At 45.2% G+C, this 21041-nt stretch overlaps 1 protein-coding gene across 12 annotated transcripts in view; it reads right to left on the bottom strand.

The window, feature by feature from the left end:
- Positions 1–3524: 3524 nt before the first annotated feature.
- The window catches only part of DZANK1 (double zinc ribbon and ankyrin repeat domains 1), a 64562-nt gene continuing 47045 nt past the window's right edge, over positions 3525–21041 (bottom strand). For all 12 annotated transcript variants that reach the window (XM_082743169.1, XM_082743174.1, XM_082743177.1 and 9 more), the window contains 10 exons: positions 20362–20526; positions 18656–18860; positions 16649–16752; positions 14441–14515; positions 12555–12651; positions 12020–12117; positions 8971–9051; positions 8135–8262; positions 5183–5257; positions 3525–4768 (listed from right to left, as the gene is read on the bottom strand). In XM_082743169.1, the coding sequence (XP_082599295.1) occupies positions 4645–4768; positions 5183–5257; positions 8135–8262; positions 8971–9051; positions 12020–12117; positions 12555–12651; positions 14441–14515; positions 16649–16752; positions 18656–18860; positions 20362–20526 (1152 nt within the window). In that variant the 3' untranslated portion in view covers positions 3525–4644. The remainder of the gene's footprint in view (positions 4769–5182; positions 5258–8134; positions 8263–8970; positions 9052–12019; positions 12118–12554; positions 12652–14440; positions 14516–16648; positions 16753–18655; positions 18861–20361; positions 20527–21041) is intronic.

Here is a 21041-nt window from a genome sequence, read left to right as displayed (position 1 = left end):
GATGTGTTTGGGGACTGGGTGGGCCGGAGTGGAGAGAAGGGGGTTCAGCTTTGCCAGAAAGTTCTCTTCAACTCTCTTCAACCCTCACTACTTGAGCATTTGTAGGCGGTGAAGCTCTTGCTACTCCAAGTGGCTTTAAGTTCACACAAATTGAAATTAGTGGCGGCCAAGTGAGAGGTTAACAACCAATCTGAATATAAAAACACAAAAGAAGGATGGATAAAAACCGCATGACCCCCAAATCCAGGCAATTGGCTAAAAAAAACCAAACCAGGACACAAAATGTACATGTGTGTGATGTGTGTGTATTACTGATTTTATTCAAGTCAGGGGTAGGAAAAAGAATCAATAATCAATGACATTGCAACAGAGGCTGTGATGGTCCTTTTTTATGTGTTATCTTGCCTGGGCTCCAGTCCTTAGTTATTCACACATTAACCTATCTAGGTGTTGCTGGTACGGTATTTTGTATTGTGATTAAAGTTCTTAGCTGACTTGAAGAAAGGGAGATCATCTGAGCAGGTCTGGGTTTACCTGATTCAGTGGGTTGAAAGCCCTGGAGGAGAGAGATCTCCATAGAGGAGTTCTGCCGGGGGCACCAGCTTCAGTAGTGCTGGAGCATGTCCTTCCTGACATCTGCCCTGCGACTGGGGACTCGCCCAGCAGGCCTCTAGAACCACCTACACCCGTTTCTTTTTTTTTTTTTTTTAAAGATTTTATTTATTTATTTGACAGAGAGAAATCACAAGTAGTCAGAGAGGCAGGCAGAGAGAGAGAGACGGAAGCAGGCTCCCTGCTGAGCAGAGAGCCCGATGCGGGACTCGATCCCAAGACCCTGAGATCATGACCTGAGCCGAAGGCAGCAGCTTAACCCACTGAGCCACCCAGGCGCCCCCTACACCCGTTTCTTGCAGTGAGTCTCTTGATACACATCTCCAGTTAGTCTGAGCCCTGACTGATAACAGAGGCCCAAGATTAATGCCTAAAAATCATGAGGCCCTGAGTTATACTGAAAGCCTTCTACTAAATAAACCTGCACAACATATTTCATTCCTGTGTTTCATGAACCACTCCAAAATAGTCGGAAAAAACAGAAGGTTATAACACTGTGAGTCCAGGGGCGCCTGGGCGACTCAGTGGGTTAAGGCCTCTGACTTTGGCTCAGGTCATGATCCCAAGATCCTGGGATCAAGCTCCGCATTGGGCTCTCTGCTCAGCAAGGAGTCTGCTTCTTCCTCTCTCTCTGCCTGCTTGTGATCTCTGTCTGTCAAATAAATAAATAAAATCTAAAAAAGAGAAGCTATCAGTGTAACTCAGTCATGGCGAAAAATTAATTTAATGGATGCTGAAAATCACTAACGTACAGTTTTTCATCCCACCAGGATTGGTAGTAAGTTGGGAATCAGTGGAAACTAAGTTTGGCTATTAGAAAACTTATATATGTAGCCGGCATTATATCTCTATTCAATCTGCTGCTCAAGACCCTAGAAAATACTCTGATTTTAGAGGATATAATCCATTTCTCCAAATCAACAAGAAAACTATAAGGTACTCCATGACCAATAGACATGTGAGAATCCATTCACCCAGATGGTCCGATGGCCTGGGGGTTGGGGGCGAGGTGGTGGTGGGGGAGACGGCAAACTCCACAGCCACTGGAGCCCTGTGGGGGTGTGGAAGGAAGCCACAAAGTGAGGGCGGCTCCTCCAAGAGTTGCCGCTGAGCCTCAGAAGGAGTCTGTGGGGAATACGGGTGCAGGGAGTCTGCGGTGGCCCGAGTCACCAGCCACTGGGCGCTCTGCTAATTGTCCCTCCATGTACCACCCGGCACCCAGAGCGGGCAGGTGGGCGCTTTGAGAGGTCAGTGTCACTGCCACCCTCCCTGGCATTCCAGGGCTGGCTGGCTGGTGAGTGGAGGCAGTTCCCACCAGACCTCCTCCTTCAGGCAGCCAGGGTCAGGGACCCACGCCGTGCACTCAGCGGTATCCACAGGGCGCATTCTCTGCGTGCCCTGCCGGGGGTGGGGAATGGAGGCAACAGACAGGGCAGCAGACGGCCTCCAGTCATTAGCAACTTCAGGGGCTGCCCCAGAGAGCTGCCTGGCTTGAAGTCACAGCTGTCCTGGGGGAGCAGCCACCCAGTGATTGAGCTACAGCTGTCCGGGCACCGCGAGATGATGGGCAATCCTCCTCTCCAGCACCCTGCCCTGGGGCTTGCTGCAGCTTTGCGGGGGCTGCATCTGGGGTGGCAACTCCTGCAGTTCCTCCCTCTTCTTCCTTCCCCAAGGGCTGATCCCCCATACATCGGCGTCCTCCTCTATCTGCCATCCCCAGCTGTCTCAGTCTGCTTCTGGAGAGCCCAGCCTGGGATGCTTGGAACAAGTTACATGCTGAAGGGCGGTCGCATCTCCTGCGGGTCACCTGTGACCATGCGGACGGAGGGAGGCTGGGCCCACGGGTTCCACGTTGTCCTCACTCATCGCACTCGGCACCCTCCTTTCCTTCCCCACTGAGGCCCTGCTGAGCTACAGCAGCTCCTGGCCTGCGACCAGCCTCAGTCATTCATGCAGTCCAGTCCTTTTCATTGCCCCTTATCACTATGGTGGTTCTGCTCCCATTTCAAGCCCTGATACAGGGTCCTAGGGAACGGAAAAATAAAACTTCACGACGGACAAGAAATAACATGAATTTTGAAATCAAACAGGCCTTGCCTGAAACATGTGTGTAACTTTATTTTCCTGAAAATATGTAGTTCAATGTTTATGTAATGCTTTACATAACCCTGCAGGATTTCAGCAGAGCTCCTGGACCTGAACCTGCGCTCTTGCATCTCGAGCCACCTGCTCACTCTGTAAATGAGGTTTGCCAGAAACTCAAAGGTGATTTGTGCTGGCAGGGGGCGAAAGGGTGGATCCCTGGCAGGAGATGTCAAGTGCATGCCTTGCCTCTTGGATACAGGGCCAGGCCACTCCCTTCTCCTGGAAACCCAAGGAACAGTGGAGATGGGCTTCCTGCACTCAGGGCACGAAAGTTACACTTGAGAGCTCCAAGAGGAAAGTTTCTGGAACCCATGGGTCCATGGGGTCTCCCCTGTTCCCCAAGTTCTGGGTAAAATGGTCTTGAACTCCACACCCACTTCCCTGAGCGTCAAATCCAGAACCTGTAGGGTGTGAGCATCTGGGGCCCTCACCCACCTTCCTAGCGTGAGGACCGCAGCTGCACTTCCATCTTGGGAAGCTAGAAGCTGCAGCCAATCCCGCACAGAGCCATAAAGGCAGGGAAGTCTGGGACAGGTCACATTGTACCAGCTGAGCTGATACAATGCAAACTGCCCCTGACCCACTCTGTGGGTCTCTCGGGACCCTGGTTACCTTGCAGCAGCCCAACACAGACGGCCAAGTGTGACAGGGGCCGGCCAGTGTCACCCGTCCCCGTGTGGGGGCTTGGCTTTCAGCAGCCCTGCTCCTGTCCTCCCGCAGACAGTCGCCCACTCGGGAAAGGTGTGCAGGTAGCGATGAGAGCAGTCTACTCAAAGAAGTCGGGTATTTATTGTGCCGAATTAATCATTCAGAATTAATAAATATTCCATCAACACGCTTTAACAGAAACTATTTAGGGACACCACGTTTTCAGCGTTATCACCCGAGGACTGAAATAACAATCTGAAAAAAGACATAAGTCAAAATTACACATTCCTGCAGATGGCTGATTCGGGGCTTGTTTGCCAACCAAAGAACAAACGGTAACAATAGGAATATTGATGAGCTCAACATCAGAAACAACATTTTTTAAAATAAACTTAATCTTTATGTACTAAGTTGGAACCACCTACGAGATATATTAAGGAAGAGAACAAGATGCAACACATCGGAAGAGTGTGTGGTTCGCTAGTACTTGTCTTAAAGAGGGCAAGGACTGTATCTGTTATCTATATTTATATTTTATGTATACCCTCTCTGTACAGATGCATATATTATATACATGTGCTTATATAATCCTGTGCTATATCTGGAAAGACACAGATGACACTGGTATCAGTGGTGTCTCTGACGAGGGGGTGTGGGTGGCTGTGGGACAGGGATGGCAGAGTTTTTACTACATAACACTTCATACTTTTTAGCTTCGAACCATGTGCAATTATTATCTACTGAAAAATAAATTAAAAAAAATTTTTAAGGATTTATTTATTTGAGAGAGAGAGTGCGTGTGTACTTGCACAAGTGCGGGGAGAGGGCAGAGGAAGAGAGAGAATCTTTTGAGCAGACTCTGTGCTGAGTGTGGAGCCCAACGTGGGGCTCGATCTCAGAACCCTGAGATCGCAACCTAAGCCAAAACCAAGAGTCAGCCACTCAACTGACTGTGCCACCTAGACACCTCCTGAAAAATAAATTTAAAAGAAAATTCTAAAATAAGCAGCAACAAACCCTTAAAAAAAAAAAAGACATACATTAAGTTCGTCACCATCGACAGCATATTGGGAAATGCCTGCATGGTGGCTTACAGTGTTGTATTAAAAAAATAAAAAAGTCTTATGAGCTCCTTTCCATCTCAATTCTCAAACTGCCAATCCACATCTCAGAAAGAAACAAAGAACAGCCAGAACTGGATGGTTTCTTGCAATTAGGTCCTCTGCAGGCCCTTGGGGTCTATGAGTCGTCCAGGCTGAGCTTAGCAGCAAAGAGCGAGGTGATGACATCATCCCCAGCCTGCAGAGCCAGGTCATATGGCGTCTGGCCATTCACGTTCTTCTTTTGGATGCTTGCATTGCACCTGCCAAGGGAATGGGCATGAATAGAAGGACTCAGGCACTTGAACCTGGAGACCTGGCTCATCCCTGACACAGAGGCCAGTCTGGGAGCCTCCTGGCCCCACCTTGCTAAACCAGTCCCCAAAAGGCCCCAAGGCAACTCTACCCTGAGATCGTTGGAAGGGCTCTGTGATTTCAACACATTCAATTGCCAATCCTGCCCACTGGCTCCCATTGCATCGAAGTCCCACAACCAAGTATGTTTGATGGGGGGACACCATTTTCATTGTGCTTTTCAGAGCCTTCAGTGCTGGACATCCATGGTGGGATGGTAGCCCCTATTCCCAGGGTTAACTGCTCTGGAACTAGGGCCTTCTGAAATCATCACAGGTCAGCAGGGGGCCCTCAGAAGTCTCCCCCAGAGGCCGAGAGCATACCGCAGTAAAGCAGCGACGCACTCCCTTCCTGCCAGGCCAAGCAGAGTAGCTTCATGAAGAGCTGTGTTTTGGAGCCTGTTTTGGGGGAAGAAAATCATCCTGCTAAAGTAGTTGTAATGCAGGATACTGTGGGCACACTGACAGAGTCATGCTAATGACACCAACCCTTCCTTACCTTTCGTCTTTCCTTTCTCCCTGGTAGCACAACTGCTTGTTACTTCAGCCCTCACATTCCTTGGGTCTTGCTTAGGCATCTACCACTGGAACTTACACGTATTCACGGGCTTGCCACATCTCCTGAGCGGACACGTGATCCTCCTTCATAACGCCCCCAAAACTGAGAGCCGAGCGCATGTTCTATTTCCCAGGTGGGTGGGGGGTGGGGGGATGGGGGCGGGGAACCATGGCTGGCTTTTCTGTGTAACCACAGTTCAGTCTGGGGAAGTAATGAATTGTGACTGCCGACTCTAACTTTGTACACTGGTCATCAAATGATATGACTCGAACAAGGCAAGGACACTAGAGGGGACACCTTCTTCTGTTCAGAGCAGAGGTGATACTTGTGAATCTGTTGCTCCGAGCAGCTTGGTGTTGTATCACCAGACCTTCTAGAACATGTTTGGTACAGCAGGTACAACCATGGTATTCTGTGACTTTGTATTTTAAAGAAACTCTACTATGAATGCACAAACTACTCAAAGGGTTTACTCAAATCTAAGTATCATGGTGGATGAAGGTACCTTCTCTCTTTGTAAATCAAGAATTACCTAATAGAATAACTCTCCACAGTTGAACCTCTAAGAAGCAGACTAATGTTTACATGTGCCCCTCCCAGCTACTAGGGCAGAACGTCTGAAATTGCCAGTGAAGGGGTGTTAACTGTTGTCCAAAGGCAAATGGTGTTTCTCTTTGCCCCTTCCCTCACGAGACCTTGAATCTGTGTTCCTGAAATCTGCTATTAAGAGGAATCAGCTTTTTTCTTTTTTAAAGATTTTATTTATCTGACAGAGACACAGCTAGAGAGGGAACACAAGCAGAGGGAGTGGGAGAGGGAGAAGCAGGCTTCCCGCCAAGCTGGGAGCCCGATTCGAGGCTCAATCCCAGGACCCTGGGATCAGGACCTGAGCTGAAGGCAGACACTTAAAAACTGAGCTACCCAGGCGCCCCAAGGAATCAGCTTTGATGGAGGATGTGCACCTCTCCTTAGCCATCTCCTTGGGTTGGATATGAGTGTATTCTGGTAGGAAAGAGAAAAATACTGGAAACAGAAACACTGGGAGGGCTTTCTGCTACCTGCCAAGCCACTGAACAGAAGTCACCTGGTGTAGAGACCGCCTAGGCTGCTTCTCTCTACTAGTCAAACAAGCTGGGAGTTGGGGGAGGAAGAGTTGTTTAATCTTTGATCGCTAAGGAACAATTCACTGAACCTCTTTTATAGGAAAGCCAGATCTCTGGATAAATTGCACCTTAAGAGCAGTAGGATGGGTAGAGGCTTGAGGTCATGTTACTGGATCTACAGAGGTCTAGCCAAGGGATAAAGGCCAGGCAGACCCAGGTCCAAACACTTCAAACTAACAAATATAAAGCAGACTTAGCAGAGCCGGCTTTTGGTGGAAAAATCTGCTATCTTCTAGTGGCAAAAACTAAAGTAGAAGAAGAATCTCTGCGTGCTACTTTGAGGGAGAGCTCTGGCCTGGCTTTCCTCCCTCCCCTCCACGTGAGCTAGATTCCGCTAACTATGCTAACACAGTGGGAGTGACAACGGGCTATTACCTGCCGTTTAGACACATGGTACAACCGTAGAGTTAGATCACGTGTAGGTAAATGTCAATTTATAGAATGGTAAGGAAGTAAGAAAGGACACTGAGGAACCCCAAGGAAAAACGGGAACTCTGTTCCATGTCCAGAGCAGTTTCTTCCTCTCAGCTGGACTTCTCATAAGGCTGGGACTCATCCTATGTAAGCATCAGTTAAAAATCTGTTCAAGAGATTTTGTATCAACCACGGGCATTATACATAAGCGCCCTAAGAAAAGCTTGTCTGAATTGTACAAATACAAAGTACACCTCAGTGCCAAACAAGGTGGCATTATTTTTATGAATAATGATAACCCAAGTGTGGGATAAAAGAAGAAGTTGACAGAGTAAGAAGAATGCGAACCCTAGGAAAAGGTGAGCAAGTAAATTCCAGCCACCAAATACATCCACCAAATGTGTCAAATGTTCTGTTCTAAAATAAACTAAAAAGGGGGTTGTGTCTATCTCCCATAGCTGTTTTATTGGGCCAAAACATAAAAGCATGCACAGAAAAATTAATGGGCATATATTTTGAATAAAAACCCTGGAGGAAACACCCCATGTTTCCAAAGTAATTGGAGAGAACAACAGAATCCCAAGGCTGGGAGAGGCCAAGAAGTAGGGCGGGCTCAAGACTAGGGAAGTGACAAAAGGTCCAATAGGACTTGGTGTTTGTCCGTCCCGCTTCCCAGCTGGGGAAACCAATGCACAAATCACATAGTGAACTCGGATGAAGTTTCCTTTGTGTAGTAACTTCATGGCTACGTTTCTATAGGGACTACCCTAGGCCCGCTCTCCTCCGAGCGATCTCAACAGTTCAGATCATGATGAAAATAATGTTGCTTAACATCCCAAGGGTGAAGGATTTTCCCGCCCCCTCAGTGTAAACTTGCGAGCTAGCAAAATGTATCATCATTTATAGAAGCTACAAAAAATTTGGCAATCCAACAGTCCAATTAAAAGCTTTTATTTTGCCCAGATTTGGAAGAGAGAGGCAGTTAAGCCACTGCTTAAGGCCCAGATGGGTTAAGATGGATCCCAAGGGGTTCCAGCAGAGCAGGGCACGCATGTGGATGGACGCTGCTCAGGCAGGGCCCCGGGGTAGCTGCTGACCGCCACACGCGCCAGGACTCTCCTGTGACTGCGTCTTACTTACGGGCCCCAGCGCTGCTCCGTGTCTGCTCCTCTCTGCACAAGGACTGGAATCACTTCATGGTGCTTGTTCACAACGGCCTTGGTTATCACGGGTTGCTCTTCGCCATCCCTGCAGTTGGGATCTGCTCCCTGAGGCATAAGGAAAAGGACAGACTGGCCACAAAACCCCGCTCTCGGCAGCATCCAGCTGCCATCCTGCGAAGTATAACACACATGCTTGGAGGAACCAAACTGCTTTAAATCAGAAGAGAAGAGAATCAGGGCACCCAAGATCTAACTGCCTTAACTTGGGCGATAAAACTTCTGTTCCCCTCCAATCAGGAGGGGGAGGTACCCCCGAACCTCGCTTCTTTAGGAAACATGAAGGTCACATGGGGACACAGACCAGGGATTCGGTCTACCTTTATGCACAGCATTTGGGCTCATATGACGTTCTTCTTTGCTATAAAAAACTAGTAATCAGGGGCGCCTGGGTGGCTCAGTGGGTTAAGCCGCTGCCTTCGGCTCAGGTCATGATCTCAGGGTCCTGGGATCGAGTCCCGCATCGGGCTCTCTGCTCAGCAGGGAGCCTGCTTCCTCCTCTCTCTCTCTGCCTGCCTCTCTGCCTACTTGTAATCTCTCTGTCAAATAAATAAATAAAATCTTTAAAAAAAAAAAACTGGTAATCAATAATAATTAATGTAAAAGTTCTTGACTGGCTATTTAGTCCACTTCCAGGTGATTTTAAATGAAGTGGCCCGTGGTTCTCACAATACCAAACAAGACTTGCATCCAAAAGAGACAGCGGTGAAACATGAGTCTCTCCTCAGAGAGACTTGGTCTTTGAGTTGGACTGACCTCCTCGAGTAGCTGTTCAACCACAGAGACTCTCCCTTCCCCTGTCGGTCCAACTTCCTTCAGCAGGAGACGGTTTTCAGGCTGCAGGGTTACACAAGGTCATTTTCACCGTCACAAAACAGTACGGTCCCCCTTGCCCCAGCTCAACCTGCGGGCAAACACTTCTTCTCCAAGGTTAAGTTCTGAGCTCCAGGATCAGGTGAGTGTGAGCGTGTGCGTGCATGTGCTCATGTGTGTGTGTGACTGTGTGTGTGTGTCATCTCTGACACCAGCAGCACAAATAAACCTAGCTAATGAAAATCTGGCTGGGTGGCTCAGTCGTTGAGCGTCTGCCTTCGGCTCAAGTCATGATCCCAGGGTCCACGGATCGAGCCCCACATCGGGCTCCCTGCTCAGGAGGAAGCCTGCTTCTCCCTCTGCCCTCCTCCTGCTTGTATTCCCTCTCTCACCGCCTCTCTCTGTCAAATATAAGTACTTAAAATCTTTAAAAAAAATGTTTAATTAAAAAAAAGAAGAAAGAAAATCTTGCTGTCCTCTGAAACATAGTCTCAAGGAAGGATGCCAAATTGGCATTTTTTTTATCTTTACTAAGGACAGGGATGCAATGAGAAACCTCTCCACCACTAGTTTAATTACAAAGGAAATAAATATTCCTAGGAAAAGCAACCAGATGAATCCTAATATTTCCTCTGCATGTTTTTATAAAATGTTCTGAATCAGCCTAAGTATGACTATTCAGAAAATGTGCTCAGCTGAGGCATGAGTGAACTCATAAAGTCGACTCTTATTTGGTGGTGGTTGGGGGGAAGGTCTCACCTAACATCAGAAATCCGAAGAATTTATTATATGCTGTATTTTCAAAATGTGATGGAATTGCAGGTGCTGGTTGTTACAAGGCTGAAGAGGCCATCTAGAAGGCTGGAGACATTACTTTCAGTAGGTTTCCACCACTGGATCTGAGGGCGACTTGGGGTGGTCCCAGGACTCTCATTTTCCTGTCTACAAAGTAGAAATCATATATCTATCCTCTCCTGGCTCTCTGAGGAGCAATTAGGATGAGGACATTGGTCAAGGCCTCTAAGCCTTCCAGAAGAAGATCCCAGGTTCAGGCTGTGTCCCTTCTGCCCCCTACTCTAGGCAGTTACACAATGGTACAAGGTATTCTAATAAGTGAACACCTAGGGAGTCTTGGGGGGCACTTGTTCTTACTGAATTCCATTCCTTATGGAAACTTCTACTAGAATGTACTAGAATGTTACCCTCAAGAGGTCTGAAACTTTTATAGCTTTTGTTCATGATTTATTTTCACCACTGAGAGCTGTGCCTGGTATATGTGTGCTCTGAATAACCACCGAATGAGTGAACCACTGGACACTGTTATTATTTGTCTGATACTTATCCCTTAAATACAAATGAGAAAATAAAGGCATTAGCAATGGGGGATTCGGGTCACATACAGAGTAAGTGGGGGTAGTCTCCAAAACTATTAAAGTTTATACAACTTTATACTTCTCTTTTGCTCACTGACAGTATTTTAAACTGGGAGAAGGCCAGGAGTGCAAGGAATCATATACAATACAGGTTAATATAATTCTAAGGTCTTCTTCCCCAATTTATTGGTGTTTATGACATGCAAAGCATGTGGTGGGGAAAATAAGATGAGGTGAGAAGTCACCAACCTCTGGAGAAATCATGATACAATCTAGATGCCGGTGTATACACCCCTGAGGGTGCCCCGAGGGCCTGGCTTCATGGAAGATGGAGGGAAGAACCACATGTGTCCATCCCCATCTCCGGGAGACCTAGGCTTTGAGCTTGTTGCTAACACATCTGTCTTCCCTTACTGCAGCCAAAGAGGACCGACTGAAAGGCAAGGTGGGGGACTGAACAAGGGCATCCACGGTCTCTTTCTCCAAGGCTCCACTTAAAAGTGTTCATGGTCTATATTTTGGAAAAACAGAACTCTAACAGCCATGGGAAGCTCTGGAAGGGTGCCATCAGTGGATCAGGAATTGTGAGGAATTCCAAAGATTGGAAGTAGCTGGAATTTGGCTGAGATGAAAAACAAAGCAAAGAAAAACCAGCTGAAGATGCCAGAGATAGAGTCTGTGCCCTCCAGGCAGCCCTGCAAAAGCTGAGTTAATCAACAACAAGGGCTGATGTTGGGTGCAGGTTGGATTCTATGGAAGGGCTTTTCTTTGAGTGGCTGAGATGAGCGGTGCCTTCTCTCTCTCCCCTGTGCTCTCTGCTTAAAGACTGGTAACTTTTTTCCAGAGAGTTCATGATTTGCCTAACAAAGTATTCTACTGGGAATACTGGGTCCAAGAAGAGCCCAGATCTCTGTGACAGACACAGGGAAGGTAGTTCCATCCAGGAATAAAATATGCTAGAGCCCTTCACAGCACCATCCTTACTTCCAGAGGAAAGGCAGCTTAGGGGATCCCAATGCTTTTTCCTGCCTTCTGCCCAAACACCCTTCAGGGAGGCCTGCCCCACAGCATGCCCATCCACCCTCACAGAGACCTGAGGCCAAAACATTCATGCCACACACCCATGGCAGGCACTGGTGCTACTCAAACTGGCCCTTCACTTGTCAACGTGACCTAGCAACCAAGGATCATCACATATTTGAGACCAACCAAAAATAAGATGGAGAAAGATGGACAGAGAACTGACCGCAAGAGGAAACAGAAGTGATTCCAGAAACTAATAAGAACTTTAAAATAATTCTAATTAATAATATTGACATACTTTAAAGGATTCCACAAAATAAAAATACACTTCTAAAAAGGAACAGGTATTCTTCAATGTAAAAAAATCTCAAAGTAGGGCCATCTGGCTGGCTCAGTAAGTAGAGCATGCAACACAGGCCCATGAGTTCAAGCCCCATGTTGGGTGTGGAGCCTACTTTAAAAAATAAATAGAATGGAATGGAATTGAGTAAAATAAATAAGATAAAATAAAATGAAATAAAATAAAATATCTCAAAGTGAAACATTCAATAGACAGGCCTAAGAAGGCAGCTATAAGGACAAAGGAGTACACATACTGTGAGCAGCTTCTTTTCTTGAAATTTTTTGGTCTTGAAATTCGTCGTCCTCTTGACTTTTTCAGTGGTATCTGAGGTACTCTGGCTGTAGTCACTCACTGAAATGACAGAGTCAAGAACTAAAACGATACCCCCCACCATTCCCCACATATAAAGATCTATGCAGCTATCACGCCCCTCAAGAGGTCAGAAGTATAAAATGGCTTGTATAGAAATGTCTATTTTATTGAACCTCACAAGAAGGACTCCTGGAGCCACTCATCTCAGGCCAGGACCAGAGGATGAATGGGAAGGAGGGGAGAAAAGGAGACTACAGTTTTTAACTTACCTCACACACAACTTATCTCCCCAAGCCCTGTGAAAGATTTCAAAAATCTCACTCCTAACTTCAGAGAAGCCAAAAGAATAAAATGGCTGGAACACTAAAGGAAGATGTATGGTTGAACTGGCAAATTTTAAGCAATTCCCTGCCCTCCTTGCCAGGTCAGTTTGTTCCTGGTTGACTGTTTAAAATTACTGGAAGGGTACAACTCACCCAAGCTGGACCTGCTGCCAAATGGCCCATCACCACCCTCGGTGACACTGCTCAGAAAGTGGTTGCTGAAATCCACTGCCTTGCTGAGGTAAAGATTCTGGGCGACAGAAAAAATATAGACACCGTGATTGATGATGCTCTCTCTCTGCTAACCTGTTCTGCTCTTCATTAATGACCACTCTAGCTACACATAGAGCCAACCCGGAACTGGACATCCCCTCACTGTGATGTTTTGTCTGTTCTGTCTCTTAAATGGCTCCTCAGCCTGGCCCCTCCTTTCTGTCATTATGGCCACAGTCCCTTCTTCACAAACCAAGATCCCTGCAAGGGATTCCCAACTGGTTCCTGATAGCACATATTCTACATGGCTGCCCCAGTCAGACTTCTACAATTTATAAGTGATGGTGCTCCCCTGCTTCAAACCCCTCTGTGTCTTAGAATTTGGGTGGCAAGATGGGAAAGCTCAGGCTACAGAGTTCGAATCTTGGCTCTATCACTTATTAGCTTAGGGACCTTGAACAAAGCTGGTTAAATTTCTCTGTACTTCAGTTTCTTCACCTGTAAAGTGAAAATATCATGGCCTACCTCAAAGGGATGCTGTGAAAGTCAAACAGGTAAAATGAAGGTCTATAAAATTAGGAGAGATGATCACAGTCCAGACCTGGAATTCTGTATCCACCTGGATGGATTCCATAGCCTGGCATCCTGCCCCACCCTCATGTGGCTGCCTCTCCCACCACAGGGCACCACCTGCTACTGTGTGAACAGAACACGCAGGCTAAGAAAAAAACACATTAAACCTGGGGATAATGATTGCACTTCTACCCGATAGACTGCGTGTCCAATAAAACTAGATTTACAGTTGAAGATGCTCTTGGTGCCCACCTGGTTCCCCAAACTGTTTAGTGTATCCCTCTCAGCTGCTAACACCTCAGAGCTGGCCAGCTGCCTATACAGGTGGGTACTGCCTTGCTCTAGAGGTTACATCTCTCCTTTTCTTGCATCAACTGGGACAACTTCATGGTGCAAGTCACATTTAGAGCTCCTCATGGATCAAGTTGAAGCTGGACTTTATTCAGACTACTCAGCCCCTTTCCTTGCCTTGTCTCATGTCCCTCACTCCCCTTCTCCTCAAATACTTCCCTGACCCAAGCTCTTCTGCAGCCACACAACTGAAAACACTGCATTTAGTGCTTGACTTCAAAACACTTTCGTGTGTGTCCATAGACTGCATTCTCCCAGCCTCTGAATTAGGAAGAGCCCACGTGTCTGTCCTCATTTTAAAGACACTGCGAGTCCCCTATTGTGGACATGGCCAGGACCTGATAAATATTGATCACTATGCTTTTCCTTACCTTCTTTACCAGTCTTCTCAATCCATTCCTTATTCTTTTGTATATTCTGACTTCTTGTCCAATGAAACTACAGCTACTGGTATGAATCAGTCAGTGTTTGTCACACACTATGGGCGCTGTAGCAAAGTTCCAGTCACCATGTAAGAGCGTAGATCAAGGGAGGCAGAGCCACAAAGTTTGGTTTATTTGTTATAGGCAAATAGGTGAAAGTACATACCAGCAAACATATCTGTCCACCTTCCACCTATACTCAGACTTCAGTGAGTATAAATAAGCCTGAGAACCACAGGACCGACTGAGTGGGTAATAATTTCTGTTCTTACTACATCTTTATGTGCCTAAAAGTTGGCTTCTCCGAGATTTGGTGCAGTTACTTATCTATTTCTATGAAATGACTGGCCTTTAGTCAAGTTTTATAACATTTGGAATTTATGCCTTCTATGCATTACACAGAAGTGTTTCGATAGTGTAAGTTACAATTTTCTGGTTTGGTCAATTTTCAAATGAACAGCTTCTAAAGGTTTTATTCACCTTGTTGGATACTTGAATATAATTCAGCTGGATGCTAACTTGATAGCCATCTTCATGGACAGTAGCGGAGATGAGCTTTTAAAAAAACATTAGAGAGAATTCACAACCACGCACATAGCACTTGATGTCCTGAGCAACAGTCAAGAAATCCTGAAATGTTAAACTGTAAATTTAATCAAATATTTAATAAACTCAAAAGAAGACAAGAAAAGAAAAACAAAGGAACAAAAGCTAAGTAAAATAGGGCATAAGTAGCGAAGTAACAGACACAAATCCAGCCACAGCTACGATTCCATTAATTGTAAATGAACAAAATTAATGTTCCCATCAAAGAGCAGAGACTCCCAGACTGGATAAGAAAGCCAGACCCAAATTTATATTCTCTAAAGAGACATACTTTACATCTAATCAATCCACCTGGCTGGATATCATCAGCTGGGTGTCCTGAGGGGCCAGGCCTTGGCAATCAAGGGCCAAGTATCATAGTTGAGCAACCTTCTCTGTTTAAGCAGCTGGAAGAATTTCAACCACACAGGGGTCAGCAAATGCTTTAAGGATCAGACAGAAAATATTTTAGGTTTTGTGGGCTATGTGACCATTGTCACTGCAGCACAAAAGCAGTTATGGACAATAAGTAAATGAACGAGCTTTGGTCCAATAAAACCTGATTTACAGTGCACCTGGGTGGCTCAGTTGGTTAAGCGGCTGCCTTCGGCTTGGGTCATGATCCCACGGTCCTGGGACTGAGCCCCACATTGGTCTCCTTGCTCAGTGGGAAGCCTGCTTCTCCCCCTGCTTGTGTTCTCTCTCTCTCTCTCTGTGCCAAATAAATAAAATCTTAAAAAATTTTGATTTACAAAACTGGGTGGCAGGCCTGATTTGCCCCACACACCATAGTTTACAGACCCCTGGATTAGGCCAAAGAATGAATAAACCACCAAAATAGATTATCAAAGGAAACCAAGCAATACTTGACAATAAATAGCTTCAATGTTGGCCTATTTGGTGGCAGAGGATCAAACAGGCTGATTTTCCAAGGTTCCTTTCTAGTGTCATACAAACAGAAGAGATCTTCTCACAGAGCTTTGTGGTATAATGCTAGACAGACCTCCTTCAAATCTTGAATCCCCCAAGACCTATCAGTGCAGTCCTGGGCAGGTCACCAAACTTCTCTGAGCCAATTTTCCTGAGTGTCAAATAAGGCTTGTTCAGATTATATACTGCAGTGTAAAAAAACCACCTCAAACTTAGTGGCACTAAACAACAACCATTTTATGAAGTTCATGGCTTCCAACAGGGCACAGCAGGGACTGTCTTTGCTCTATTTGTCTGACATCTCAGCTGGGAAAACTCAAATAGCTAGAAGTGGCTGCATGTTTGGAGGCTGGAATGACCTTGGATCTCATCACTCATCTGCCTGGCTCCTGAGCCAAGATGACTCAAGGACTGGGTTCAGCTATGGCTGCAGAGGGGTACACCACCATGTCACCAGTCCATGGGGCTTGGGTTTCTCACAGCAGGGCGGCTGGGCTCCAAGAAGGAGTGTTGGAAGGGAGTCTGCCCAGTAGGAGAGGAATCAGTGTGGCCTCACAAGACCACACCTTGGAAGTCCCACAGCATCACTGCTACCACTCTGTAAGCCTAACTTCCACAAGCCCGCCTACATTTGAGGTAAGAAGACAGTGACTCCACTCTTTGAAGGGAAGACTACCGATGAATTTGTGGCCATTTAAAACAAAAACAAAAACAAAACACTGCTGCCAAAGTAATATTCCTACCTTATAAGTTTGTTATGAGCACTAGGGACAGATGAACACATAGTGAGTGTATTGGGAAATTGCAATTCGTATGATTACTATTGCTGCTAATATAGACTGGATTTAAGTGCACAATTTGGCGAGACTAAACTCTTCTGGGTTTTTTAGCTCTGAACTCCAGAATCTCCATAGCTTGTGGCATCTAAAAGCATGGAATTTTCACAATTTACTATCTTAGGTGCCCAGAAGCAGACTCAGAGACAAGGCTCGTGTGCAAGTGATTTGCTAAGGCAGTGTTTGCAGGGGAGGACCGTATAGAAGTGTGGAAAGCAGTACAGGAATTGGGAAAGAGCCAAGCAAAGTGCAGTCTCAGATGATGTAAGTGGAGGGGACCTGCAGCCTGTTCCCATGGGACTCTCTGGAGTGGAGATTCCATCCAGAGTTCACCCACCTTTCCCATTCTGGGTTCTGCGATCAAGGCCCGGAATTCAGGGTTGTTCTGAGCATAAGACCTGAGGTGGGCAGAGATATGATCCAACTGTTTTCTCCAGTATCCTAAAGAAAAAGAGAAACCCATCCTTGTGGATAACTCTTCTGAAGCCAAGAAAGAAAAATGTTCCTGTGCAACAAGAATTCTCAGATTATTTTTCTTTGCCAAACTTTGTGATGGTTTTCACTTACTGAACCTCAACTAGGTACAGAATAAGTTCCAGCTTTGCTCCCAGGTTTATTTTTCACACATGACTGATCATAGAAGAGTAGAGAATCTCAAAAGAATGTATTTTGATGGCCACATATGGGGTCTTTTTCTTTTTTTCTTTTCAAATTAATCATATTGAGGGGCACCTGGGTGGCTCAGTCAGTTAAGCGTCTGCCTTCGGCTTAGGTCATGATCTCAGGGTCCTGGGATCAAGTCCCTCATCAGGCTCTCTGCTCGGCAAGAAGTCTGCTTCTCCCTCTCTCTCTCTGTCCCCCTGCCCTGTGCTGTCACGCTCTCTCTCTAAAAGTCTTTAAGAATAAATAAATTAACCATATTGAGATATAACTTTCAAGTGTACAGTTCGAGTTTCAGTGAGTGTATATATCCCGAAGAGTATGAAGGACACTTCCATTGCTCCAGAAAGCTCCCTTGTGCCCCTGTGCAGCGTGCATAGAGTTGAAAACACATTTGAATCCACACATCAGCACCACTTAACGTTTGGAAGATTTTTGCATGAGTCTGGATTTCTGGTTTCTCAAGTACAGGCAGGAGATGCATTTATAGGAAATGTCCAGAATAGGCAAACCCATCAAAACAGAAAGTAGATTTGTACTTGCCAGGCACCTGGGAGAGGAGATGTGGGGCATGTTTGCAAAATGAATACTGGGTCTACTTTTGGGGCAATGAAAACATTCTCGACAAACAGAGTGGTGATGCTTCTATACTGCTCCTAACGGACTAAATAGCACTGAACTCTACACTTTAAAATGGCTAAAATGGGGGGCGCCTGGGTGGCTCAGTGGGTTAAGCCGCTGCCTTCAGCTCAGGTCATGATCTCAGGGTCCTGGGATCGAGTCCCGCATCGGGCTCTCTGCTCAGCGGGGAACCTGCTTCCCTCTCTCTCTCTCTCTGGCTGCCTCTCCATCTACTTGTGATTTCTCTCTGTCAAATTAATAAATAAAAAATCTTAAAAAAATAAAATAAAATAAAATGGCTAAAATGGTGAATTTTGTTATGTGAATTTTAGAATGGTAAAAAGAGAAAGATAATGGTAGATAGCAATAATGACATAGGCTAACATTTCTACTGCAATAATAGCCACCTATACATGCTATTTGATTTACAGACTATACAATGGAGCTACAAGTCAAAACATCAGATTACTGGAGCATCTGGATGGCACAGATGGCTCTGGATTTTGGCTCTGGTCATAATCTCAGGGTCCTGGAACTGAGCCCCATGTCAGGCTCCATGCTCAGCGGGCAGTCTGCTCGTGGATTCTCTCTTCCCCCCCTCTGCCCCTACCCTTCTCTCTCTCTCTCTCCCTCTCTCTCAAATAAATAAATAAAATCTTTTTTAAAACATTGAAAAAAAGAATAGGGGTACCTGGGTGGCTTATGTGTTAAGTGTCTGCATTCGGCTCAGGTCATGATCCCAGAGTACTAGGATCGAGCCCTGCATCAGGCTTCCTGCTCTGCAGGGAGCCTGTTTCTCCCTCTCCTACTCCCTCTGCTTGTGTTCCCTCTCTCACTGTGTCTCTATCAAATAAATAAATAAAATATTTTTTAAAATTGGAAAAAATAAAAATAAAAATATCAGAATCCTTAAAGTTTAAGAGCTATAATATGAGGGAAATTACCTAAAGAAAAACAATGGAATTTACTCCTTAAGTATAGAAATAAATCTAAAGGAAGAGAAAAGGCAATTTTCTTTCCAAGAGGGAGTTCTTACTGATGAGAAGGTGTACATTTCCCTCACCTCTTCCTGGGCTGATGGCTGTGAGGAGAGGTTTATGGCCGCTCATCTTCTGCCTCTGCTTCTGAGAAGCCATTTCCTGTTCCTTTTTGGCTAGTAGCGTACCAGATGGGTAGAACAGGCCAGCAGTCTGTGTGCCCACATCCTTCCGAGTCCCAGCATCAGGTCTGGGTAAAGGAACATTTAGAGACTGCCAGGCAGATCGGGGCTATGAGCAAGGCAGAAAACATAAAATATTAGAATATATTTGAATTAATTCTTCATATTACTAATAGGAAAGAATTCTAATCAGAAGTAAAAATATCTCCAAGAAACTAAAAAGAGGTTTTCAGCCCTTGCCTCACCTTCCTTGTTTCTTTCTCTCCTGGCGACTCCCAGCCTGATCCATATAGCCAGCCTCATCTGTTTGGCCATTTACTATCTCAGATTCAGCCAATCAACCGAACTGATATTCTCTGCTTTGCTGCCTGAGGCCTGAAAGAAATCTAATTTATCAGTTCTACAATCCAATAGAATATAGGCTTAACTACTCATCCAACCACTAGTCATCAGTATTTTCTCTGAAATGCTTCTGCATCTGGATGTGGGGTCTTGAGAGGACCATCATGTAAGGTTACGTAGTTTGTGCACTGTACAACTTCACTGCATCTAAAGGGATACAACACACCTGGTGGGCATTATATGTCTGCATATTTATTAGGACAATTTTTCTGGTAGAAGAAAGAAAATGTCTTTCTAACAAAATCAGTATATTACAATCAATTTCCAAAAGATCACAGTGAAGTGTCTTGAGGAAAGAACCCTTTTGTCTCATTAGCTTATGGGACTATTCCATGTGGGCTATTTGCAGTCCCAGGATCTATAAGTCTCAGTCTGGGTTATGAAGGCCAGAACTCCCTAAAAAGGGATGCAAAGTTGCTGAATGCATGGGCATTCTCTCTAATAACTATCATCAATCTTCAAATTCTTCTAATGAAGAACTAAAAAGAAAACTGAAAAGCTTTTATTTAGCTTAGAGAAATTTATAAAAGGATAACACCAAGCTGGTTAGAGATTAAGTCCTTCTGAAGATAATCTTATAAGATATTCCTTAAATTGTACACTATTGTTATAAATGGCAAAAGTAATTTCATATATCTGCTGAAAGTTTTCTAAAATATAAAAGAGCAGGAGTAAAGTTCCTGGTATGCTACATGAAATTCGTGGCAAGTATGTCTGACTCAGAGTGCCTGGGCAGCTCAGTCAGCTGCAGTCCACTCAGGTCATAATATCAGGGTCCTGGGACTAAGCTCAGTGTTGGACAACCTGTTCAGTGGGGAGTCTGCTTCTCCCTCTGCCCTTCCCCCTGCCAACCCACCACTTGTGCTTCTCTTTCTCTGTCTCAAACAAATAAATGAAATCTTAAAAATAAAATGCATTTTAAATCCACTTCTCCTTCATGCTATTGTATTGATTCACATTATTTATATTAGTAGTCTTGCAAATGCAATTAAACCTCAATCTTCTACAAATAAATCTTTGAATTCTGAAATCACTCCAGTGTTTAAAACCTAAACTGATCGAATTTACACATCTAGTTGAAAACCCAAAGTAAAGGTCTACATATTTTGGCTATTATTCCCCAGGTTCATCCACAAGGTAGAGGAAAAAATTCAGAGCCTTAAGCTTGTCCCCCAGTACCAGTGCTTCCTACAGTGGAGGTCTCTCACCTGAGGAAAAGGGCCAAGTCCTCCAGTGGCTAGGGCCAGGCTGTTGTCCAGGTTAAGTCTTGCCAAGGACGTCACATAAATACCACAGGAACCACAGAATTGGGCAGATCGGTGATTGCTGGCCCCACATTTGGGGCAAACAGAGTAGAAAACAGAGATGCCTGGCTAGAGGACAGAAAATATTTCCACACTTTGATAAATATTAGAGTCCTAATTTTTCCGCATAAATTATTGTCATACCATACAATCCCAAGCCATCAAAATAACATATGCCTATACCTCTGACTCTAAGTCCACCTTCTAGAACTTATCCTACAGATGGGCAAGTACACAAAGAAGTTTATTTAAGATCATTCCCTGCAGGATTGTGGTTTTAGACAAAGTAACTAGAAACAATCTAAATGTCTGGCAAGAGGGGATAGCCTAAATGTATCATGGTACATGCAGATGGTGGTCTATTATGAAGCCACTGAAAAGAATGAGGTTACTAACGAGGCACATTGCTAGCTGAAAGGAACAGAATTAGTGTCTGTATGAAACTACTAGTTTACTTATTAATGCACTGAATGGCTCAAAGAACACTCACACACTAGGTAACTCTGGCTTCTGGGGATAGGTTCTGCGGGCCCGGGATGAGAAGGGAGATTAACTCTTTACAGGAAATTTGCTCTATTGTTTAT

The sequence above is a fragment of the Mustela nivalis genome (assembly GCF_964662115.1).
Source record: "Mustela nivalis genome assembly, chromosome: 8".
NCBI classification, from domain to species: Eukaryota; Metazoa; Chordata; class Mammalia; order Carnivora; family Mustelidae; genus Mustela; species Mustela nivalis.
This window is presented reverse-complemented; position numbering and strand designations above follow the sequence as displayed.